The sequence below is a fragment of the Heterodontus francisci genome, chromosome 23 (assembly GCF_036365525.1).
Source record: "Heterodontus francisci isolate sHetFra1 chromosome 23, sHetFra1.hap1, whole genome shotgun sequence".
Lineage (NCBI taxonomy): Eukaryota > Metazoa > Chordata > Chondrichthyes > Heterodontiformes > Heterodontidae > Heterodontus > Heterodontus francisci.
The window spans coordinates 19,313,720-19,340,500 of NC_090393.1; the positions used below are offsets into that span (position 1 = coordinate 19,313,720).

A 26,781-nucleotide genomic window follows, 5' to 3' on the forward strand; every position below is an offset into this window, starting at 1 on the left:
CCGGCTGCGGGAGCTGGCTGGCCCGGGCCTTCAAACAAGGCCACCCGCGGGAGGCAAGGCCGCTGCTGCAGCAGATGCGTCACTGGAGCAGCATCAGTGAGCAGATGAAGGAGCGGCTGCTGCCCCGCTGAAGGCCGAGGAGGGGGAAGCGGGTAAAGTATCCCCAGCTTGGAGGTGTGAAGTCTTTGGAAGTCTGTGGCTTTTAGCTTTCTCCCCTTGGAAAAACCTTTCACTAACCTGTCCCCATCCAGTGCAGGATCCCAACACTTGCTCAGTTTTTTTTTAATATATTGTTATCACAGGCCAGAATTATAGTGTGTACTCTACTTGTTGGGGCCCCTGCTCAGGGATACAAGCTAACAACCCCATTGCCTTGTGGGCGTCTCGGGAGAGACCAAGCCTAAGGGAGTAAACCCCAACAGAAAATACGGAGCAGAGCCCCTAAGGCGGTCATGTGTCACCGTTGGCATGTTTCCGGCAGTTCCTGCAGCCAAACTGGCGTCAAACATCGTGCCCTGCACTCCTTTGGACCCCACTAGGAAGGCCAAGAGGAGGGTTTTGATGCTTGGGCAACTCACAACCTCCATACATTCCGCCCAGACATGCACCATGGAGAAGTCACTCCATAGTCACCTCACAGCGACCAAAATAAAACGGAAGGCAGCAGTTATCGGTTTTAAGTCCAGCTCAATTGGCATGGAGATTGGGCACCACGGGTTGCCTTTGTCGGAGGGAGACGTTGTCGCATCTCATTGGACAGCTACCACCCGCCTCAAACCAGGCAGCCCCCAGTCAGTAAGGTTCTGGTCCCGTCACAGTCCACCCGCTTCAATGGGTGCTTGGAGCTCAGGGTCATTGCCTGACAAGTGGACTGTAATACCGCACCAAACAGCACGACAAAAAAAGGAAAGGTACCAGCCCTTCGTTTTGCAAGCTGGACCGTCAGAACTGTGTGCCCTGGCCTGTCGGAAAACCTTACACAAATTGACGACTCTCGGAAAACCGCCATCATTAACAACGAGCTCAGTAGACTCAATGTGGACATTGCAGCACTTCAGGAGACACGCCTCCCTGTGAGCGGATCACTAAGGTAGCAAAACTACACCTTCTACTGGCAGGGTAGGGATCCAGAATAACCAAGACAGCATGGAATGGGCTTCGCCATCAGAAACTCTTTGCTCAGCATGATACAGCCACCTACAAATGGCTCGGAACACATATCCATCCAACTGGTCACCACCTCTAGTCTAGTACACCTACTCAGCATCTATGCTCCAACACTCTGCTCCCCACCTGAAGTTAAAGACCAGTTCTACGAGGAACTCCATAATATTATTAGCATTTCGAATACTGAACATTTGTTCCTGCTGGGGGACTTTAACGCCAAGGTTGGGGCCCTCCTGCCTCGGACGCTATGGCATTAGAAGGATGAATGAGAATGGACAGAGACTGCTGGAGTCATGTACCTACCACAAACTCTACATCACCAACTCGTTCTTTCAAACTAAACCCTGTCACCAGGTTTCATGGAGACACCCAAGATCACGTCGTTGGCACCAGCTGGACCTCATCGTCACAAGGCAAGCCTCTATAAACAGTATCCAAATCACATGCAGCTTCCACAGGGCGGACTGTGACACCAACCACTCCCTGGAGTGCAGCAAAGTTAGACTCAAACCAAAGAAGTTACATTACTCCAAGCAGAATGGCCGTCCGCACAACAACACTAACAGAATTTCTTACCCACAGCTGTCACAAAAGTTTCTCAATTCGCTTGAAAAAGCCCTTCAAAACACTTCTGCAGGGGATGCAGAGATCAAGTGGGCCCACATCAGAGAGGCCATCTATGACTCAGCAATGACCACCTTTGGCAAACGTGAGAAGCAGAATTCAGACTGGTTTCAACCTCACTTTGAAGAGATGGAACCAGCTAAAGCCGCTAAGCACACTGCACTGCTGAACTACAAGAAAGCCCCCAGCGAGTTAACACCCTTAGCACTTAAAGTCACCAGATGCACCGCGCAAAAAACAGCCAGGCGCTGTGCAAACAACTACTGGCAACACCCATGCAGTCGTATTCAGCTGGCCTCTGACACCAGAAACATCTGAGGAATGTATGACGGTATTAAGAGAGCTTTTGGGCCAACCGTCAAGATCGCCACCCCCCTCCCCCACGCCACGCCAAGTCTAAATCAGAGGAAACGATCACTGACCAAAGCAAGCAAATGGACCGCTGGGTGCAGCACTACCTAGAACTGTACTCCAGGGAAAATGATGTCACCGCCCTCAATGCAGCCCGGTCTCTGCCAGTCATGGATGAGCTGGATGAACAGCCAACAAAATTGGAGCTTAGTAACGCCATCAATTCTCTAGTCAGCGGAAAAGCCCCTTGAAAGATGGCATTACCCCTGAAATAATCAAGTGTGCCAAGCCTGCTATACTCTCAGCACTCCATGAACTGCTTTGCCTGTGCTGGGATGAGGCAGCAGTACCACAGGACATGCACGATGCCAATATCATCACCCTCTATAACAACAAGGGTGACCGCGGTGACTGCAACAACTACCATGGAATCTCCCTGCTCAGAATAGTGGGGAAAGCCTTCGCTTGAGTTGTTTTAAACAGACTCCAGAAGCTGGCTGAGCGTGTCTACCCTGAGGCACAGTGAGGCTTTCGAACAGAGAGATCCACTATTGATATGCTGTTCTCCCTTCGCCAGCTACAGGAGAAATGCCGCGAACAACGGATGCCCCTCTACGTTGCCATCATAGATCTCACCAAAGCCTTTGACCTTGTCAGCAGAGACCAAGTGGGCTCAGACTCTTCAGACTACTAGCAAAGATCGAATGTCCACCAAAGCTACTAAGTATCATCACCTCATTCCATGACAATATGAAAGGCACAATTCAGCATAACGGTGCCTCATCAGACTCCTTTCCCATCCTGAGTGGTGTGAAACAGGGCTGTGTTCTCGCACCCACACTGTTTGGGATCTTCTTCTCACTGCTGCTCTCTTACGCATTTAAGTCTTCAGAAGAAGGAATTTTCCTCCACACAAGATCAGATGGCAGATTGTTCAACCTTGCCCGTCTTAGAGCGAAGACCAAAGCACGGAAAGTCCTCATTAGGGAACTCCTTTTTGTTGACGATGCTGCATTAACATCCCACACAGAACAGTGTCTGCAGAGACTCATCAACAGGCTGCCTGCAATGAATTTGGCCTAACCATCAGTTTAAAGAAAACGAATATCATGGGACAGGACATCAGAAATGCTCCATCCATCAATATCGGCGACCACACTCTGGAAGTGGTTCAAGAGTTCACCCACCTGGGCTCAACCAACACCAGCAACCTGTCTCTCGATGCAGAAATCAACAAGCGTATGAGAAAGGCATCTGCTGCTAATCTCCAGACTGGCCAAGAGGGTGTGGGAAAATGACGTACTGACATGTCCGAGTGTTTCAAGCCTGTGTCCTCAATACCTTGCTCTACGGCAGAGAGGCCTGGACAACGCATTCTATCTTCACTGTCTCCGGAGAATCCTTGGCATCAGGTGGCAGGACCGTATTTCCAACACAGAAGTCCTTGAGGCAGCCAACATCCACAGCATATACACCCTACTGAGCCAGCGGCACTTCAGATGGCTTGGCCATGTGAGCTGCACGGAAAATGGCAGGATCCCCAAGGACGTATTGTACAGCGAGCTCGTCACTGGTATCAGACCCACCAGCCATCCATGTGTCCGCTTTAAGGACATTTGCAAACGCGACATGAAGTCTTGCGACATTGACCAAAAGTCGTGGGAGCTGGTGGACAGCTATAAAGGCGGGACTGAAGAGAGGTGAGTCGAAGAGACTCAGCAGTTGGCAGGAAAAGAGACAGCAGTGTAAGGAGAGAGCCAACTGTGTAACAGCCCTGACAACCAACTTTACCTGCAGTGCCTGTGGAAGAGTCAGTCACTCTAGAATTGGCCTTTATAGCTACTCCAGGCGCTGCTCCTCAAACCACTGACCACCTCTAGGAGCTTATCCATAGTCTCTCGAGACAAGGAGGCCAAAAAGGAAAAGGTTTCTCCACAGATTTTGCCTGACCTGAATATTTCCAGCATTTTCAGTTTTTATTTCAGATTTCCAGCATCCACAGTATTTTGCTTTTGTAAATCTATAACAACATGTTGCAAACTAAAGTGTAAGTTCAAATCACATCAAGGTGGCTCATATTCAGATCTGCCATTGGTCCATGATGAGGTCAGTCACTTTTCAGCAGGGTGATTAAAAACAAGGACTGGTATCAATATATCGAGGACCATGTGGACGGGGATATATGTTTATGTTTAGAGATACAGCACTGAAACAGGCCCTTCGGCCCACCGAGTCTGTGCCGACCATCAACCACCCATTTATACTAATCCTACACTAATCCCATATTCCTACCACATCCCCACCTGTCCCTATATTTCCCCTACCACCTACCTATACTAGGGGCAATTTATAATGGCCAATTAACCTATCAACCTGCAAGTCTTTTGGCTTGTGGGAGGAAACCGGAGCACCCGGAGGAAACCCACGCAGACACAGGGAGAACTTGCAAACTCCACACAGGCAGTACCCAGAATTGAACCTGGGTCGCTGGAGCTGTGAGGCTGCAGTGCTAACCATTGCGTCGCCTGGGTCTTCCTTCCTGATCCATCACCAAATGAGTGGGCTTGTTAGAGGGGGGATTCATACCTGGGAGGGGGGCAGAAGGGATGGAAGACTGGGTAATAATGGTGCACTGGTGTAAGAGTTGGAGGAGGGAGAAGAAAGAGATCAAAGGCAGCATTGTCTGGTGAAGGCAAGAGGAGGGAGGACAGAAAGTAAAGAAGGATCAGCCAATAAAACTAAGAAGTGATAGAAATAATGGCTTAGGTCCAAAGTGGCAACCAAAGTGTACATTCAAAAGAACACAAAAGAAATTCTAGGTTATAAAAGCATGACAGAAATGAGAGAAGAAACAGAAACTCAAACAGAGGACAGAGAGGAGATAATATGAAACAGTGCAAAGTTAAGACTCATACTTGACCAAGAATACTTATGGCTGAGACTAAGTGCCAGAAATACGCAATTGGCCAATTTCACAATAATGACAGACTTTGCTTTGATGGGCAAAAAAATTAAAATAAATTGATTAAAAACGTGGCCTGTGTATGTAATGGACTAAGACTCTATTTTGAAGAAGCCATAAGCTTTTCTGGATTTGTGAGACATTTAAAGTGACTTTTTGATTTGGTTTACTGGCTCTTTGCCAGCAGACTGCAGTTTAGAATCAATGGTGTTTTTTGTACAGGGAACAACGACATTTTCCAAAACAAGGGAATAAATGAAACTCTGAAAACAATGCAAGCTAGTGCCAGATTAGTGGGAAACCTCACTATGTAGACAACTTGCTGCACTATGAATAGGTTCAATCAGCACCAATACCCCTTAGGCAAATCAAAGTGTGATGCTATAATCTTGTGCTAACACATCTCATGTAATACTCTTAGCTCAGCATCTCAGTACTTCAGTTCAGCATTCTATAGCTCAAATATACTCCCTAGACAAAACCTAAATTTGGAAGGACAAAACTTACAAACTAACTATACTGGTGGGTCTTTTCCACAGTTTAAATGAACAGAATACAGAAAAAATAGTCTTCATTTAAGTCCTAGTAGCAACACTGCATTGGTACAATGTATCAATTCACCACTATATTACACCATAGAATAAATGAGAGTTCCATTGCACTAAGTGTAAACTTTCAAATAAACATAGGAAAAAGAACAGGACTCCACCATCATGACAGTCAACGTAGCTCTTGATCTTTTTCAATCCCAGTTCCTCTGCCCTATCCATGTCTCTTACTTCCCAATATGAGTTTAGGTTTATTTTAATCACCCCAATTGATCCTGCATCCATGGCCTTCTAGAGTAAAGTCACATTTTCATAAGTTTTCAGGTTCAGAAACTTTCCTGAATTTGCTTTTAACCAGTATATAACTTTCTTCTGAATTGCACTACAGGAGGGAAGAATCAGTTTTACGCGTCAATTAAAAATGATCGTCTTTAATTTTACAAAATGTACAAGGAGGCAAGCAACTCATATACTGACTGAATGCTGAGGCCACTGGGTGCACTTACCCACTCACCTCACTGTAGCACAGTCTGAGCGAATGAAGACTCTGCCAGTCTCCCGGTCTCACCTGTGTATGCCGCTCCAGTGACAGAAGATCGACAAAGATTCTCAGGTCAGAATAACAGCAAGGCTTATCCCCAAACCTCTCAAAGTACTGGAACATCAGCTCCTCTGGAATCCCTAGCAGTAATAAGAGAAATATAGAATAAATGAATTCAGTGGCAGTGGTTAGCACTGCAGCCTCACAGCTCCAGCGACCCGGGTTCAATTCTGGGTACTGCCTGTGTGGAGTTTGCAAGTTCTCCCTGTGTCTGCGTGGGTTTCCTCCGGGTGCTCCGGTTTCCTCCCACATGCCAAAGACTTGCAGGTTGATAGGTTAATTGGCCATTATAAATTGCCCCTAGTTTAGGTAGGTGGTAGGGGAAATATAGGGACAGGTGGGAATGTGGTAGGAATATGGGATTAGTGTAGAATTAGTATAAATGGGTGGTTGATGGTCGGCACAGACTCGGTGGGCCGAAAGGCCTGTTTCAGTGCTGTATCTCCAAAACTAAAACATAAAACATATAAAGGTGGGAGTGATTACCAAATCAATAATGCCTAATATTCCAAGTTGGTGAAATCTTTCAGTATGCACAATCTGAACGTTGAAGCTAGAGTACGATGGCTCACTTGCCTCAGTCTGAAGGCTGTAGGGCCAAGCCTGACTGCAGGACTTGAGCATATAATCAAGACTGAAACTCCACTGGACTAGAGGGAGTGTGGCATTGTTGGAGATGCTAATGATGCAGTAAACCAAGATCCAAACTGTTTGTTCAGGTGGACTTTTTCAAAGACAAACTGGGAACATGCTGAAAACTGAGAATCTCAGCTTGATGGGTGTAGACTTCACCTAACGAATTGAAATGGTGCTTCTAGTTTAGGAATTACTGTTCAGATGTTGGGTGTGGAGAATCTTAATGGAAAGAACCGCACTATGCATTTGACATAATGTCATTTGCTGCTTCTAGTGAAAATGGAAGAAAGTTTAATTACTTGTCTTGTTCAAAGAAGGACAACTGAGTGTACTCTACTGCCACTACACTGTAATCAACAAATGCAGCACAGATTAGGAGTCAAGACTCTGATCTGTGTAGGGGAGACTGGCATAGGGAACCATGGGATACTTGGAGTAATTTAGATCCCTGTAACTTGAGATAGCTTGCCTGCTAGACACACACACTTTTTTAAAAATTCATTCATGGGATGTGGGCATCGCTGGCTTGGCCAGCATTTATTGCCCATCCCTAATTGCCCTTGAGAAGGTGGTGGTGAACTGCCTTCTTGAACCGCTGCAGTCCATGTGGGGTAGGTACGCCCACAGTGCTGTTAGGAAGGGAGTTCCAGGATTTTGACCCAGCGACAGTGAAGGAACAGCGATATAGTTCCAAGTCAGGATGGTGTGTGGCTTGGAGGGGAACTTGCAGGTGGTGGTGTTCCCATGTAATTGCTGCCCTTGTCCTTCTAGTTGGTAGAGGTCACGGGTTTGGAAGGTGCTGTCTAAGGAGCCTTGGTGCATTGCTGCAGTGCATCTTGTAGATGGTACAAGGGTAGGCGGTGGCTTAGTGGTATTATCACTGGACTAGTAACCTAGAGACCCAGGGTATTTCTCTGGGGACATGGGTTCGAATCCCACCACAGCAGAAGGTGGAATTTGAATTTAATTAATAAATCTTGAATTAAAAGCTAGTCTAATGATGGCCATGAAACCATTGTCGATTGTTGTAAAAACCCATCTGGTTCACTAATGTCCTTTAGGGAAGGAAATCTGCTGTCCTTACCTGGTCTGGCCTACATGTGACTCCAGACCCACAGCAATGTGGTTAACTCTTACATGCCCTCTGAAATGGCCTAGCAAGCCACTCAGCCGCTACAAAGTCGATAAAAAGGAATGAAACCGGACGGACCATCCGGCATCGACCTAGGCACCGGAAACGACAACAGCAAATCCAGCCCTGTCGACCCTGCAAAGTCCTCCTTACTAACATCTGGGGGCTTGTGCCAAAGTTGGGAGCGCTGTCCCACAGACTAGTCAATTATCTGAATACCTAATCAGAAGGTAATGAGGCTATGAGGGAGACATCCAAATTATATGAATACCTAATCAGAAGATAACAAGCTCAGGAGGGAGACACCCGAATCCTTTGAATAGGGTAATCAAGAGGTTGACTAGGTGAATAATATAACCAAGGCAAGATGAGATCAGGGAAGGAAACAGATGGGAGATGATGCAATTAAGAAAAAGTTTATCAAGTAAACCTCCTGTAAAACTGTATAAAATGACTATCGGAACAATGTACTAGCAGAATGCCTACAATCATTTGTGAGAGTAGGACTTCTCCTCGCATGCTCATAATAAAAGATCGCTCGTTTGTACAAGACATCCGACTCTTGAGGCATTTTTGGGTACCGGGGCAAGCCCTCACCCTTACATCTGATTAAGTTAATGGCTCAGTGGATAAATTTGCAGACCCTACATTGTGCCAAAATAAGAAGAGAGCCACAACTCTGCAATCAATGTGCTATTTATGTATGAGGGTCTCCCTCCCATTTTTCACTTGCTTTCCTTAGGCATCAGCCTTAGCTCAGTGGCAGTACACTTGCCTGAGTCAGAAGCTTGTGGGTTCAAGCTCTATTCCAGAGACATGAGTACAGTACTGAAAGAATGTTGCAGTGCCAGTGATGCCATCTTTTGAGAAGATGGTAAACGATAGTGTACTGGCCAACATTAAGTGGTGATTTATCTCAGTTATTTGTGGGACTTTGTTGCATGCAAATTGCCTGCAATATTTGCCTAAACTGCAACGTTGATTACAATTCAAAATAATGAGAGAAGCATTTTAGGATGTCCTGAGGGCATTAAAGGCAGTATATAAACGTGATTTCTTTCTTTTTGTCTCTGAAAACTATGGCCCATGCCCAAGTACAATATTCCACAGCTACTGAAAGCTTCTTGTACCTGGCCTAAACTAGCTTTAGGCCCACAAAACATGGATATAGAGTGTGAGCAAGCTACTTGATCTTGGAGGGCATCACAGCTAAACGCAAACCTGGCCTCACTGGATGTCAACATGTGCACTTTTCAACAAGGATCAATGGATAACAACCAGGAACAGGAACATGGTTAAATGTTTTCTCAATCACTCCCTGTGGTAGGGTATTACATGCTCCATCAACCCTGTGTGTAAAGAAATTTCCCCCACCATCTCTCCTCACTCTCCATAATTTTATTTTGATATGTTGATAATGGGATGAATTCACATCCAGTAAACTATGAACCACTCACCAAGTTTGTGCTCATCATTGGTACCCCTCTCTCTCAGCCGTCTTATCAATTCAAGTTTAGCCAGGTATGGTCCCCTCAGGCGGCGAGAGCCCTTCGGTTCCTCATTCAAAATTCGCTCCTCCACAAAGATTATGGCTTCTTGCACAAGGCAGGTGACTGGACCCTCTGGACAGCTATGAAGAGTGAAGAACACTTTTTTGCTGCTGGTACTACACACTGCATAAAAAAACTAACTGGGGCATACATCTGATGTGACCAACATTTTTGGGGCGTATTTGCTAATAGTCAACAGAAAACAGGACAGAAGACTTGATTTCAAACTACCAACAGAGTACACAAAGGGATTTAAAAAAAATTATGCTACACAGAGCATCCAGTGGAAAATGCTGATATTTTTTAATGGGCCATTCAGGAACTTCTAGCATTACGACAAGGATAGAAAGAGTGCAATATGTAGTGAAGTGGATTCTGATTTAGCTGAATGACAAGTGTGTTGACATATACCCGAGTTAAGAAAAGATGAAAACAGTCAGATCTGGATGGAAATGTGAACTGGATAGTCTAGTTCTCACTCTCTCCCTGAACAGCATTTCTGCTCATGAAGTAGCACTGACAGAAGTTATGGTAAAATTCCTTAGATTCTGGAAGGGTCCCAGCAGATTGGAAAATAGCAAATGTAACACCTTTATTCAAGAAAGGCGGGGTGGGGGTGGGGGGGTGGGGGAAGACAGAAAGCAGGAAACTATTGGCCAGTTAGCCTAATATCTGTCATAGGGAAATTGCTAGAATCCATTATGAAGGAGATTATAGCAAGGTACATAGAAAATGGGATCAGACAGAGTCGACATGGTTTTCTGAAAGGGAATTTGTGTTTAACTAATTTATTAGAGTTCTTCAAGGAATTAACAAGCAAGGTGGGTAAAGGGGAAACCTGTAGATTTGGTGCACTTGTATTTCCAAAAGGCATTTGGCAAGGTGCCACATCAAAGGTTACTACACAAGATAAGAGCACATGGTGTGGGGGGGCAACATATTAAAATGCTTAAAGGACTAACAGGAAGCAGACGGTAGGGATAAATGGGTCTTTTTTGGGTTGGTAAACTGTAACTAGTATAGTGCCATAGGGTTCCGTGCTGGGGCTTCAACTATTTACAATCTATATCAATGACTTGGATGAAGGGACTGAATGTAAGGTAGCTAAATTTGCCAATGGCATCAAGTAGGAAGGAAAGTAAGTAAAGAGGAGGTAAAGAGTCAACAAAAGGTATATAGATATCTTAAGTGATTGGCAAAAATTTGGCAAATGGAATATAATATGGGAAAATGTGCACTTGTCCACCCGGGCAGGTAGAATAGAAAAGCTGTATACTACTTAAATGGAGAGAGATTGCAGAACTCAGTAGTACAGAGAGATCTGAGTGACCTGGTACATGAATCACAAAAGGTTACTATGCAGGTACAGAAAGTGATCAGGAAAGCAAATGGAATGTTGGTGTTTATTGCAAGGGGAATCAAGTATAAAAGTAGGGAAGTTTCACTGCAGCTGTACAGGACCTAGGTGAGACCACATCTGGGATACTGTGTACAGTCCTGGTCCCCTTATTTGAAAAAGGATATAATTGTGTTAGAGGCAGTTCAGGCAAGGTTCACTAATTCCAGGGGTGAAGGGCTTATCTTATGAATAAAGATTGAACAGGTTGGGCCTATACCCATTGGAGTTTAGAAGAATGGGAGGTGATCTTATTGAAACATATAAGAGCCTGAGGAGACTTGATACAGAGTGGATTACCGGGAGGATGTTTCCTCTCACGGGGGAGACTAGAACTAGGGGACACAGCATAAGAATAAGAGGTCTCCCTTTTAGGATGGAGATGAGGCGAAGTTTTCTCTCTGAGGGTCGATAGTCTGCAGAATTCCCATCCCCAGAAAGCAGTGGAGGCTGGGTCATTGAATTTATTCAAGGTGGAGTTAGATAGATTTTTGATAGATAAGGGCATCAAGGGTATTGGGGGGGGGGCATACAGGAAAGTGGAGTTGAGACCACAACCAGATCAGCCATGATCTTATTGAATGGTCTACTCCTGCTCCTAAATCCTATGTTCCTAATGGTAGCTAATCCTACTGCTCAGCTAGAGGGCAACAGATATTTTCCATGGTATCAAGAAAGCATCGAAAAATTGAAAGGGAAGTGGAAAGTAGTAAATGCAATTTATCAATTAAGAGGTAAATTAAATATATTTTAAAAATATTTAATATGGCAACTAGTTGTAGTCCCAACACAATCCAACATGAAGCACAGGAAGCTTACAATCATTCCTATCTTGAGTTACTAATCTCGAGTGTGCTATGTGGCACACAGGCAGGGACAGAAAATGAAACACAATCGCTAGGACCAATCCTCCTTATGGTCAGCTATGGTGTGTCTCTGGTGGATGTCATTGATAATGCATGGAAATCCAAGAAAGGTAGTAAGTTTTCCTGTGACACATGAAGAAAATGTACCCACCATCATATTTCAGGATTGCTGACTATGCTACCACCAGGGTCCTTACATGACATACATGTTAAAAATGCTGCTATTCAGTTAAATGTTAGCTCTGAGTTAAATTCACAGGACAGCAAGGCTGGAAGATGGTGACTTGTTATCAAATGGGGTGTCTGAACCAGCGTAATTTAGACAATGAAAATTAGTTTGTACATTTCAATGATCATTCACACCCATTCTAGTTGAGGTAATTCAATTCATTTGAGCTGAGCAGGGGCAGTTCCTCAGAGAACATGACAAATCCCATTTGCTGGGATCAGAATTAACAAAAAGGAGAGAAAAACTCATGTTCAGGTCCAGCAAAGACTGGAAGACAGCAATTCTTGGCCCAAGGTGGAAAATAAAATTACACAAATTAGTTTTTCTCCCAACAGAAACGAACCCAAAATAAAAATATAAAAGATCCTATCTGTTTTTCAGCATAGCCCAGCATGTTTTTTTTTGTTATTGTGTGTTATGGAAGCATTGTTGGAGAAATTGGAAATTTCTAGATTTGCTACTGTTGTTCAGTCAAGTGTATTCTGAAAAATAACCCAACCTCTTCATTTGTCATAGACTTTGTTTTATCACAGTGTTCACTGCTGGAAGCGCAAGTGGGCTGAAGTTTATGTTATCCAGTTTGTACAACAAATGGAATGTAATGTTTCATCTCCCAAGTTACGCTATCATATTGGTGGATATTGGGCAGTTAACTACAAAACGCAAAAGGTGCGAGATCTGCTTACAGGGGTAATCGGTGCCACTTAGATCGAAATCTGTAACACCTACTGATAATAGACTGCTTGCCACTGCACCTACCTAGGGTGAAAGCCAGAGTAGCAGATGTTTGCCTTGTCCCCACCTTAAGAATGAATATCTAGGCTTTCAATCCTACCTCTTTTATCTCTTTGTACCCGGGACAGCATGGGCTTGTACTGATGGTCACTATCCTCTCCACTCCCGTAACAGTGTCATGCTCCCAGGGGTAGTATACTTTATATATCATTATTACAGTCTTTTTTGGGGAAATATTATACAATTATTTTAGGTATGCTGAAAACCCATTAAAATTTTTAAGTTATTTTATACAACCTTAGAATGTAATGGGAATTTGCCCCATTTCAAAATATATACCCACATTTCTTAATGCAATAAATGATTATTCAAGTACATTGTAGAGCTTAAATATGTATTTTCCTCCCTACTTCAGAAAGTAGGTGTTCTGATTCTATTTTATGGAGGTTATGTAATTTTTAAAAATTCTTGCATGGGATGTAAGCATCGCTGACAACACTAGCATTTGTTGCCCATCCCCAATTGCCCTTGAACTGATTGGCTTGCTAGGCCATTTCAATTGGCAGTTAAGAGTTAACCACATTGCTGTGGCTCTGGAGTCACATGTAGGCCAGACTAGGTAAGGACAGCAGATTTCCTTCCCTAAAGGACATTAGTGAACCAGATAGGCTTTTACAACAATCGATAGTTGCATGGCACCATTACTGAGACTAGCTTTTAATTCAAGATTTTTTAAAAATTAATTATTTGAATTGAAATTCTACCAGCTGTGGTGGAATTTGAACCTGTGCCCCTAGAGCATTAGTCTGGGCCTCTGACATTACCACTAAACCACAGTCTGCCCACAACAATAATTTTAATTCATTTTACAGGAATACAGTACTTTAAAAAAAATTACACTACTTACTGCTCTGCCTCTGCAGGTGGAGTCCAAGCCTCGTCAATCAGATGGAAGAGGGAATCAAAGTAGGATAAGTAAAATTGCCAGTCATCTGGGCTAGAAGAGAACAACAATAGCATTTACTGCACATCCAACAAACCTTTAAAGTCCTTAAGAGCCAGCAGGAAATGGCTACCATTATAAAATGTTGCATGGTTATTAATAGGTTCCCTTTCTGTTGAGTTATGATTTGTTATTTAATTGATACATTTGAATCAATCAGGTGCAAGAACAAATCATAATCTGTCTATGTGACACTGAGGTTTGAGACACTCACTGAATCTAAGACAATTAATCTATAAAAATACTTCTACACCAGTGTTAAATATAAAACAACCTTAAAATGTTCTATGCCCCAGAACTGAAACCTTAAATATGCAAGTACATACCAAATTTCAAAGTTCCTTAAGCAAACAACCATTAACATCCAAATGGCTCAAGGTTCTTATTTAACAATCTGACTTTGTAACCTTGAGGGACACATTTCATTTATCCCGAGAATAATACATTGCTCATTATATGGTATATCACTCCTTTCCTTATAAAAGTGAGCATCAGCCAACTTACTGTATATATTTAAAAAGATCACGACTGTTGGAAACCTGAAATAAAAACAGAAAATGTTAAAATGCACAGCTGCTCAGGCAGCATCTGGAAGAGGAAAAGCATCTATCTTTTTCTTTCAGATTTTGACCAACATGCTGTACATTTCCAACATTTTCTGCTTTTATTACACTTCGAATTTTCCTAGACAAATGTCCTCCCCTGTTCAAACTATTACAACTGTGGGCACGACTTGAATTGAAGCCACATTCCTTCACATTTCACAATGAGTTAGAAGACGCCAGCAGGAAATAACACATTTTTTGTCACTGATAGATTTCCTTTCTGCTCAGTTCTGATTTGCTATTTTGAGTACATTTAAGCCAAATAAGTTCAAGGACGATAACGTGTTACTTGTACGACACTACAGTGTCAGGGCCACAATAGATACATTAACAATGGAATCTGAATTCTGGAATACTAGGTTGTCATGAGGAAGTGGTCAAAATATTAATTTGGGAATTCATTGGAAGACAAAAGACTGATTTTAATAAATATTTGATTTCAGGATACTTCATGTCAGAGTTGTGAAGAGAAAGCAATCAGAGGTCAGTACTCTACCTAACAAAGGGAGGGAAAGTATCAACAGGTATCATCATCCTCAAACCTCCCACCAGGTGACTTTACAATGGTAAATACAGAGTTCCGAAGAAGGGTCACTGACCCGAAACGTTAACTCTGCTTCTCTTTCCACAGATGCTGCCAGACCTGCTGAGTGAATCCAGCATTTCTTGTTTTTGTTTCAGATTTCCAGCATCCGCAGTATTTTGCTTTTATTGACTTTACAATGGAACTGGAGACTTGGGAATTGGCCAGATGCCTGCTCCCTCAAACACATGGCTTACAAAGAATACAACACTCATGAAAGCAGCCACAAACAGCACTCCTTTATATCCTGATGAACAGATCTTGGTTGTGGTTGCTTTAAACTTCTTGGAAGCATATTAAAGCACTGGCCTTTTCACAGATATGATGCTGTGAGTACAACTATGTCAACTTGCTATAAAAACAGAAAGTGCCGGAAATACTCAGCAGGTCTGGTAGCATCTGTGGAGAGAGAGAAACCAAGTTAAGGTTTCAGGTCTGTGACGAAAGGCCACCGACCTGAAACGTTAACTCGCTTTCTCTTACCACATATGCTGCCAGATCTGAGTATTTCCAGCACTTTCTGTTTTTATTTCAGATTTCCAGCATCCGCAATATTTTGCTTTTACTAACTAAGAAATGCTGGCGAGGAGGACTTTGCAGGGTCGACTGGGCTGAAATCACCTTACTATTGTCCAGATACACAGCTCCATCAAATAAATTTATTGCTGAACATTACACCAATTGTTCAGAACTGGGTTGCTTGTTAGGGCACTTCAGAGCGAATTAAGAATCAGCCATGTAGCGTGGGACTGGAGCCACACCTAGGGCAGGCTGGGTAGGGATGAAAGGACACAAGTGAACCAGTTAGGTTTTACCCCAACCTGGAAGTTTTTTTGCTGTTATTTTTCTGGTTCAATTTTCCACTTGCCATAGTGGGTTCTGAACTCATGTCATCTGAGCTGCTGTTCCAGTATAACGACTAGGTTAGCCTATGCCAGAGGATGATATTATTAATACAATTTAAAAATAATCCTTGTAAAACTAAGGCTTAAAATCTCTATTTGTGAGAACCCTGATGCCTAAAGTCACTGTTGCCAATCACAGCTGCAGCAGCAGTGGGCAACTACAATTAGCCACAGTCCTAGAACAAGCAAGAAAAGAATTGGCCAGGGTTCTACTCTGGTCGCTGAATAGCGACTCCTGCTAGAAATAGCTGTGTGGATGCTAGCTGAGGACACAATCAGCCACAATTGCAGTGTCCACTACAGTTAGTTTGCCAGTATTCACCGTCATGGGTCACAAATGAACTTGTGTGAGGTATCTGCTGTCCATGGAACTATCCCCTCTAAAGGCAAGAGGTCGAGGGAAATTGGAGAAAAAATACAGAAAGAAACTAGAAAGGAAAATTTTGCATTCAGAGGCTGGTCCTGTGGCAGTAAGAAATGCCAACTCTTCGGCTTTGAATCCAATTATCCTTCAGGGTGCACCTCTCCTATGGAGAAACACTAGAATAGGCCTGCCTTCTGACTACATGACAGCAAGGCAATGCATCATTCATAGAATGGAAGGGCATTAAACTTGCCCTCTGAGAATACTGTTAAATAAAAAAGGACCGACTCACTTGTTCAGTAAAAGTTTTCTCGACAATGCGTTGCATTCAGGCCACTTTATCAGCTTCTTGTACAGCACTATACATTTCATCTCTCGACTCTGCAACTCACTGGTCAGTTTTTCTGAGGAGAAAAATAGAATTTCAATGCAAACATTATTTCCCTGACTCAAACGCAGCCTAGAGGGATAATAAATGCAAAAAACTGCGAATGTTGGAAATCCTAAAAAAAACAAAGTGCTGGAAATAGGTCACTGACATAAAATTTTAACTCCGTTTCTCTCTCCACAGATGCTTCCAGACCTGCTGAGTATTTCCAGCACTTTCTTTTTATTTTGGTTACAGCCTAGAGAGCAGCTGCTGGCTACAAGAGTCCAATGAGGATGAGTTTGGACATTCTTAGTCTAATTCCTATTGAGCACGAGTCCATAGCTCAGAGTTAACCCTAACATGGCAATAAGTTGGTAGTCTCACTCAAAGAGGTCGCAAGATCGTTAATGTGAAAACTCGAGTATTTCTGAAAGTCGAGACATGTTGTCAAAGCTTCTCGTCTTGCACTCATCAGGACAATCCGCAAGAATACCAATGTAAGGGAAAACAACTTTATACTGTATGTGAAGAAAGTGCTGATTGGTAGAGATGTTGCCATGGAGAATGCACCAGTTTACAGTGACTGACAGTTAACTACTAAGCTTTGTTTGAAATTTAAACCAGGCAGCTTGACTGATTGGTTAAGCTTATTGTGTTTAGCTGAAATAGGTGCAATGTTTGTACACTTTCTGTCTGCAAAGAACAGGGCCCTCTGTATTAATATATGTAGCTTCTAGTACACACAAATGCGCCACACTGTGAGCCCTACTGACAATCTTTAATTGGTCGCCAGCATAATTCTTAGCACACTGCAGATAATTAAGCAAATGCTGTCCAATCGCAGAATTACATCTAATGTTGGACACTGTTTTGAGTTTTTCAAGCATGCGCTAGTTGGGTACGGCCTGTACCTTGCCCGTCGCGAAAAGCGGAAGGGACGTGTTGTTTGATACGATCCGCCAGTCTATGGGACGTACGGCCTATACACCTAGCATCACCCTGGCATCGAAATTCATATATCACATTACTCATTTGTGTGATAGGCATGATGTCTTTTGGCTTGATGGCAGCATCCTGTTAGTGTTGAACACCATATGTGTTGCTACTGCATTGTAGCAGCATGAAACAGCTAGCTTCACTTGTTCAAACTTTTTGGGGGGGATACATTACACTTCCAGGGTAATTTGAGGTAGACTGGGCACTTTGCAGGGCTGAAAATGACTGCCTTAGGCCCATTCATAAGTTTGCGCGGTACACAGCAAGAAATTATCTGATCAGGGTAGCCATTGTCACACAGGATGTCTTTGATTCGCCCTATTTCAGCATCAAGCTTGCATGGTGAGCAAATGGCTGAGGCCCTATTTACGAGGTTGCCGATAAGGAAAGCGAGCTCATTTGACTGCATGCAATAATTTCCTTACACGTCTTAATGGCTGCATCCTGCGCTCAAATTCACCTTTGAAATGGAGCAGTTAAATGAGCTCCCTTTCCCTGACATACTAGTTGAGAAATCTGCTAAGGGGTTCTCTACCACGGTCTATGACAAACCTACCTTCAGTGGTCAATACATGCGTTGGAGTTCTTACAGTTCCACGCACTATCAGATTGGTCTTATCGGCAATCTCATTAATGGGGCCTGAGCCATTTGCTCACCATGCAAGCTTGATGCTGAAATAGGGTGAATCAAAGACATCCTGCGTGACAATGGCTACCCTGATCAGATCATTTCTTACTGTGTATCGCGCAAACTTATGAACGGGCCTAAGGCAGTCATTTTCGACCCTGCAAAGTGCCCAGTCTACCTCAAATTACCCTGGAAGTGTAATGTATCCCTCAAAAAAAATTGAACAACAGGTGAAGCTAGCTGTTTCACGCTGCTACAATGCAGTAGCAACACATATGGTGTTCAACACTAACAGGATGCTGCCACCAAGCCAAAAGGACATCTGCCCATCACACAAATGAGTAATGTGATATATGAATTTCGATGCCAGGGTGATGCTAGGTATATAGGCCGTACGTCCCAAAGACTGGCAGATCGTATCAAACAACACGTCCCTTCCGCTTTTCGCGACGGGCAAGGTACAGGCCGTACCCAAATAGGCCGTGCTTGCAAAACTCAAAACAGTGTCCAACATTAGATGTGATTCTGCGATTGGACAACATTTGCTTAATTATCTGCAGTGTGCTAAGAATTACGCTGACAACCAATTTAAGATTGTCAGTAGGGCTCACAGTGTGGCACATTTGTGCATACTGAAGCTACATATATTAATACAGAGGGCCCTGTTCTTTGCAGACAGAAAGTGTACAAACATTGCACCTATTTCAGCTAAACAAAGTAATTGACAGCCATTCACTGGTTCATTCTTCAGGGCAATGCCTTGACCAATCAGAGTCAAGCTGCCAGGTTTAAATTTCAAACAAAGCTTAGTAGTTAACTGTCAGTCACTGTAAATTGGTGCATTCTCCATGGTAACACCTCTACCAGAGTTCACTTGCCAACCAATCAGTACTCTCTTCTCATACGGTATAATGTTGTGGTTTTCCCTTACATTCTTGCGGATTGTCCTGATGAGTGCAAGACGAAAAGCTTCGACAACATGTCTCGATTTTCAGCAATACTCAAGTTCTGTACTACCAAACGACTAAATGTGAAAACTGGAAACTGTCACACTGGAGTAGTGGAACACTTCAGAATATATTACTAAGTGCCCAAAAGCTAACATAGCTCTCTGCTGGAAACAGTGGTGAAGACCAATGGGACTCGAACTTCAGGCACTTCCCAACAGGAAGACAGGGAAAAACCAAGCATCCCCAATGGCCATCTTCTGGCAGATGTTAATACAGTATTATTGGCAGAGCCTAGCGGGAAATCACCTACCCACTCTCACAATTGGACTGGTTTATGACTGGAGGGACACAGAAAAGTAGAATAAGTGCCCCCAACAAGTTGAGTTGACAAATGCACCACTTTGGGATGTTACTGCACCATACAGATCAGGTTCAATCCCTAATATCTGCCAAGTTGGCGGATCTAAGCCAGGACAAAGGTGGGTGTCACCACAATTGACTTTAATGTTATTGGTATACAAGCAAGAAAGAAATATCAGCCAGGAACTTGCACTGCTATTGACTATGCAGTGACCCCTGCAATAAACTAGAAAGAATCTGGATGGGTTTATGATGGTATCTATGGTTGAATAGCATGTCTATATTCACTTTCCAGACTCTCATGATGAATAGTCATTTCAGCAGAATACTGATGGGCTGTCCACGCTTGTGGAACTAGATCCTCAGGACAGGAGGATAGGGAGGGAAAGGGAAAAATATATCATACCGTACATTTGTTTTTCACAAAAATCTTCCAATAGGCTAGCTTCGACATTACCTCCCAGTTTTCCTCTGATAACTTCCAGAGCCTCCTGATCTTTTCCAAGTCGTTCCAAAATCATCAAGTAGAGTTGCACCTATTACCAAAAAGTTACCATATAACAGATGGAAATCACATCTCTTCATCAGAGGACTGAGGTCACATTCAGGTTTCAAATGTAAATTCAAAAATTTTAATAATTATTATAATCTCACAGTGAGCTTAATATCAGTTTTAATAGGTACAATCTAGAGTGCCTCTCCGAACTTCAATATAACCAGTCAGAGTCAAAGACTGGGCAATGAGTCTAGATTTGATTCTCATCCGCTTGGCCCTAATCTGAGGCACAAAAACCAAGTAAAGACTACAGGATCTTCCCGTAGGGAGAAGGGAGGCAGGCATGGTGGTATGTAGTGTCTCCTGACAGCTGGCTACAAGGAAAGTTGACTCCAGTCCGGAAGCAAGCCATCCACATGTCTTCTCAGCAATAACTTGCGGGCAGCAGGTGAGAACAGGTTTACCAAATTACAATATATTATTAAGAAGAAAAATTACTAAATTTAGTAACAGGTTCCTTTTTTGTTTAGCTGGTAGTCATCTGCCACAGAAATACAACAAAGCTAGGGAGAGAAGTTAGAAGTTAATTAGCCAGCATATTCACTCCCGATCACTATGCAGGTGCCCCAAGAAAAAGGAGCAAACCAATACAGCATAGATAAAAATAATGTGTTCTTCACAGAATCACAGAATTGTTACAGTGCAGAAGGAGGACATTCGGCCCATCGTGTCTGCACTGGCTCTCTTAATGAGCATTTCACCTCGTGCCACTCCTCTGGCTGCTCCCCATAACCCTGCACATTCTTCCTTTTCATATAACAGTCCAATTCCCCGTTGAATGCTTCAATTGACTCTGCCTCCACTACAGTCTCAAACAGTGTATTCCAGATCTTAACCACTCACTGTCTGAAAAAAAATTTCTGCATGTCACTTTTGCTTCTTTTACCAATAACTTTAAATCTAAGCCCGCTTGTTCTCGATCCTTTCATGAATGGGAACAGTTTCTCCCCATCTATTCTGTCCAGACCCCACATGATTTTCAATACTTCTACCAAATTTCCTCTTGGCCTTCTCTTCTCCAATCTATCTTCATAACTGAAGCTCCTCATCCCTGGAACTATTCTCGTGAATCTTTTCTGCACTTTCCCTAACTGTATAAAACGCTAGCTAGGCCACAGCAGGAGTATTGTGTACAGTTCTGGTCACATTACAGGAAGGACATAATTGCTCTGGAGAGTACAGAGGAGATTTACAACAATGTTGCCAGGGCTTGAAAGTTGCAGCTATGAGGAAAGATTGGATAGGCTAGGGTTGTTTTCCTTAGAACAGAGGAGGCTGAGGGCTGACTTAATTGAGAGATACAAAGTTATGAGGAGTCTAGATAGAGTAGACTGGAAGGACCTGCTTCCCCTAGCGGAGAGGTCAATTACCAGGGGGCATAGATTTAAGGTGATTGGTAGAAGGATTAGAGGGGACAGGAGGAAAGGCTTTTTCACCCAGGGTGGTGGGTGTCTGGAATTCACTACCAGGAATGGTGGTGGAGGCAGAAACCCTCAATTCTTTTGAAAGGTACCTGGACATGCACCTGAAGTGCTGTAGCCTGCAAGGCTATGGACCAAATGCTGGAAGGTGGGATTAGATTGAGCGGCTAGTTTTTTCGGCTGGCACGGACACTATGAGCTGAATGGCCTCCTTCAGTGCCTTAATTTTTCTACGGTTCTAACGCCTTCACATCCTTCCTAAAGCGCGGTGACAGAACTGGACGCAATACTCCAGCTGATGCCGCACTAGTGTCTTATACGAGTTCGAAATAACCTCCTCGCTCTTGTACTCTAAGCCCCTATTAATAAAGTCCAAGATACTGTATGCTTTATTAACCGCTCTCTCAACCTGTCCTGCCGCCTTCAATAAATAATGCACATATACACCAAGGTCCCTCTGCCCCTGCACCCCCTTTAAAATTTTATGTTGTCTCTCCATGCTCTTCCTACCAAAATGTATCACTTCACATTTCTCCGTATTGAACTTAGTCTGCCACCTGTCCGCCCATTCCACCAACTTGTCTATGTCCTTTGTCACAATGCTGTGACTAACATGGTACAAGTCACAACTTGGAACACCCACTTTCTTACCTCAGCTTCTGCCTCAATCTTGTCTTCTTTCACCATCTTTTCCACCATGCGCTGCGCCAAGGGGAGGAACATAGTCTTCGATAATTTCTCATCTTGTGCTGAAATGGACTATGTAAGACACAAATACAATTTTGAAAAAATCCAAGGGACAGACACAGATTTTCAGTCCTCTTAAAAGCACAATAGGCACCCTTTGCACAATTAAAATAACATCCCTGTCACCTGTCTGCATATCGCTAATAATACGAGAATAATTGTCTGTCATCGGTGTTTACAATTACTGGTCCTGCACCCTGCACATCAGGTGTGTGACTCAATACAAAGAGCTGTAAGTTCAGCTAAATAACTTTCACAATGCTCTTTATACAACTGCTGTGGACTTATTTTGGCTTCAATTATTGCGTACAAGTGTCTTACTTGGAGCTACACTTCTATCTCAAGACAGGAAAAACACTGCAACCAGCTTCAGATTACTGCTGCCTCTTGTCCCTCCAGCATGGCCAATACTCGATCTATCTCATGGGTTCTCAAGAGGTTTTGATGGTAGAGGGATGTACAAAAGGGCTCCAGAGAGTAGGGCTAAGATGAGCAATGGTGGTGTTGAATCAGGGAGGCAAGTAGAGAAGTCAGAGTTAGAAGGCTGGAAGAAGTTGCAAGGTGGCATAAGGCCATGGAGAAATTTGTAAACAATAAGAATAATTTTGAGGGGATAGAATAGGTTAGTGAGATGGGGGGGAAGTTAAACGAAAAAATGGAACTTCTATGGTATAGGATGCTTGCAGTGGATTTTTGGACAAGTTGAAGCTGTGAAGGATGTAGTTCAGGATGCTTGAGTGTAGGGTGCTGGATAAATCGTGTCCAGAATTAACATGAATAGGGTTTGAAGTGAGATGGAGGTGGGCAATGTTGTAAAGTTTTGGTTATGGATTAAATATGCCGTTTGAAACTCAGCGTCGCACACGACACTAAGGTTTCAGATAGAGTGACAGAAACAGAAGGAAAGGGAATGACATGAATTACAAGGAAGTAGAGTTTTTAGCGGTGGTCAAAAACAATTGCTTTGGTCCTCTGTAATTTCAGCTGGAGAAAATTTGGGTTCACCCATAACTTAATGCCAGAAAAACGGTACAGAGGCGCTCACTGTGTCTAAGCGAATGCTGCTGAACTAGAAATGGGTGTTATCAATGTACATACAGAAGGTGACCCTGTGCCTATGCACAATTCCACTGAAGCATAACATCACTACTTAAACTAACCTCATATAACCTTAATACAGGAAAAGTACAATGAAGATAGAAAAATAAATGTGGCACAACAAATCAGGAAAAACCATGCTGCAAACATTCCTGGCTATACATGAAACCACAGTGTGCACATCAGGCACAAATTAACAAAGTAGTTGCAACATAAAAGACAAAATTTGAGAGAACGGGGGAGGGAGAGAGAAAGAAACAAAATATTTAACTAAAACGAGAGCAATATGCTACGTCGGCCTACAGAACCTTTCTGTGCATTGACTCACATAACTGCCTTCAATGCTCATGTTTTCAACAGTCAGATAAATGTGGACAGCGATAGTTCTACCAGATGTCAACAGGCTTGTTTTGGATGCTACCATAGAATACTGATGGGAAATGATGACCAGCAGCTTTTAATTAGCCCATGAAATTTTAAACAAGCAGTGGAACCATGGTTAACTAAAAACTGATGTGCAATAGTTGGGAAAGACTACATTGCAACTATACAGAAAAAAGAAAATCCCACAAGAATCTGGCCTTAATTGCACAGCAAAAATTATTACATTAAGATCTGGGGCAGACTGAATTAATCATGTGAAGCAATAGATCTTGGAACCAAGTCCCAAAGCATGGATTTTTTTTTAACCCATATTTATGCTGCTGCAATTATACCAGTGCTAAACAACACCACTGGTAAGAGAAAACTCAGTAAGAAAGTGCCAGTAGGCATAAAAGTGGACATTTTACCAGGAAAGCAAACTTAACTGCCTACCTCAGTTAATATTTGCACTTCCCCTAAGGCTCTTCTTTCCAAACTGATCTTTGTTTTCAAAAGCAATTGTTTGATAGTATTTTATTGATCTAATGTTTTAACAGCTACTGATCAGAGACAGGAGTTACCAACCTGGTAGTTGTGTTGTTCAACTGACAGACCCATGCTAGCCTATAGTTCAATCTGTAATCTATGTTTAAAGCACACCCAACAAATAGGCTAATGTCGGCACAATGCTTTTCAGTTACATTAACAAGGTGCTAATTTAAATAGCAAACTTGATGTAAGGGTAAGTGCTTAGACTAGAGGCCTGCTACCCGACCCGAACCCGATGACACGTGTCGGGTTTGGCCCATCTTCCGGGGCCGGCTTTCGGGCTCGGGTCAGGTCGGGCCGAGTCCAGATCAAGTCGGGTTGGGTCAGGCCGAACACACACGCTAAGTGCTCTGCTGGTAAGTATTTAAAAAAAACTTACCTGAGCTGGGAGTCCGGGACGAAAATGAGCCTGAGTCTGCAGTGAGCGAGTGACGTCACTATGACGTCTCGTGCATGCGCTGCAGCTTCTTGCAGGTTCAATGTCAGGAACGCAAGTAAAGGGATGGTCGGGTCGGGCTGACTAGTGGCAGGTTCAGGTCGGGCTCGGGGCAAAATTGGAGGGTCTCAGTCCGGGTCGGGGTCGGGCTGACTAGTGGCAGGTTCAGGTCGGGCTCGGGGCAAAATTGGAGGGACTCAGTCCGGGTCGGGCTCGGGCCCACTGTGGTTCGGTCGGGTTCTTTTTCCCGACCTAAAGCAGGCCTCTAGCTTAGACTACTAAGTATTGCTTCAATAATCTCTAACAGTCTCTATTTAGACATTTCAGTACAGCAGATAGGTTAAGTGCTTTTAGCCAAGTGAATTCCCTCTAGTAATAACTGCTTTTTTTACTTAAAAAGATAGTCTGCAAGCTGTCCCATCATACTAGAGAAGGTTTAAGCAGTCTTGCTCAAACAGGATTCATTTATAGTAATTCTGCTCCATAATAAGTAATATGTTATTCTATATAGGAGTTTTGCAACTAGGATTCAATTAATTTAATTGAACAAAAATGTTTCTATCAGATCCCTCTGAAAGTATCAGCAATGCCTTTTCCTTACACTGCACTGATTTTTATCCTACTGTCGGTTACCATACAATTAACATCTCCACCAACCTGCATGACCAGACTCATCACAGACCAGAAGTAATATGGATTCTTCGGAACAATCTTGTAAAGTGCCATCCCAGCCTAAGAGAAAGAAGAAAATACCACACCATTTTAAAACAGAACACTTCAATATATTACAGTAAATCTCAATGAATACACTCAGCAGGATGAGGTGGAAGTCTAATTGTTGATATGTGCTGAGTTAGCAACAGGGCTGCTACATGTTCAGCACTGATCGACAAGAAAAACCATAGAACATTTTTTACTGGGGCTCATGTTATCAAGTGACCCTTGCTAGCTGGAAACGCCATTGTGGACATTGGGTGATGACAAAATTCAAAAATACAAAATCGCACCACAAAAATTAGAGGAAATGGGGTTCATATCTCAAACAAATAAAGATGCCTAAAGCAAAAGAGTCCCCCAATAATTTAAGTTAAGAGCTTTTAGTACAAGTGCAGAGAACGATATTATAGTCATGCTATGGAAGGTAAAGTGCTCAAAATTTATTCGCAAACAATGTATTTATCTGGAATCAACTGTGTTGAATGGCATAATGATAGAGAGGTGGGATTCAGGTTTCACACAAGTCTGAGTGGTGAAAAAAATAAGTAGGATGGGCAATCACATACTCAGTCACATGGTCTCCTGGGAAATAACTTAAAAACAGAATTTGCAAAGATATCAGAGAAGGATACCCACCCTCTTAGCTGAAGTCACTGCACGACTGGGATTCGAGGCCAGGAAGTTTAAAAAAGGGTGGATATCCTCAAACAATTAAAATAGAAAATGAATCAACTGTGTTGATTAGGCAAATCAATTATTATTTCTTGCTTTCCCCAATTTGAAATCATACCTATTTCGCCTGCACATAAATCAATACACAGGGCAGGATGGAGTTATCCTAAGATAGCATGTTTAACTGTAGCAAACATCATCAGGAAAGGAGTAATGGAAACTTTAAAGGTAACACACTAAGTAAAGTGTGGTACACTTTTGTATTTTACAATTCTGGTGCCAGTATTGGTATAGCTGGTACTGTGATGGAAAAGGACAAAAATGCAGTAGCAGTTAATATAGTTTAATAATGACAAGTCCTTTGTATTTGAAATAAAATGGAGTTCAACAAAGTTAACCTGGTTAACAGGCTGAGGAGTTACACAACAGCCTGTGGCCCTTAGTCAAGCCCATAAGGATCCACCCAATGTATTTTACAATTCTATATCTCACCAGTTCAGTGCGACTAAAGATACATTTAGGAAATAAAAATGTCAATTTTACAAATCTGACATGAAGACAGAAACATAGGAAATGCACAGCATGGTTCATCAGCAACTGAAAACAAATGATAAGTTAATGTTTTTAATAGAATATTTCCTCTGAACTGACATTAACTTAT

General features: G+C 42.9%; 1 protein-coding gene across 2 annotated transcripts in view; it reads right to left on the reverse strand.

The window, feature by feature from the left end:
- naa25 (N-alpha-acetyltransferase 25, NatB auxiliary subunit) overlaps window positions 1–26,781 on the reverse strand; it is a 128,633-nt gene that overhangs the window by 72,448 nt on the left and 29,404 nt on the right. The window contains exons 5-11 of one of the 2 annotated variants that reach the window (XM_068054816.1): window positions 25,389–25,463; window positions 22,190–22,297; window positions 20,019–20,097; window positions 16,550–16,661; window positions 13,705–13,794; window positions 9,479–9,651; window positions 6,167–6,333 (exon numbers count right to left, since the gene is read on the reverse strand). In XM_068054816.1, coding sequence (XP_067910917.1) covers window positions 6,167–6,333; window positions 9,479–9,651; window positions 13,705–13,794; window positions 16,550–16,661; window positions 20,019–20,097; window positions 22,190–22,297; window positions 25,389–25,463 — 804 coding nt within the window. The remainder of the gene's footprint in view (window positions 1–6,166; window positions 6,334–9,478; window positions 9,652–13,704; window positions 13,795–16,549; window positions 16,662–20,018; window positions 20,098–22,189; window positions 22,298–25,388; window positions 25,464–26,781) is intronic. The other variant, XM_068054817.1, reaches the window with a different exon arrangement.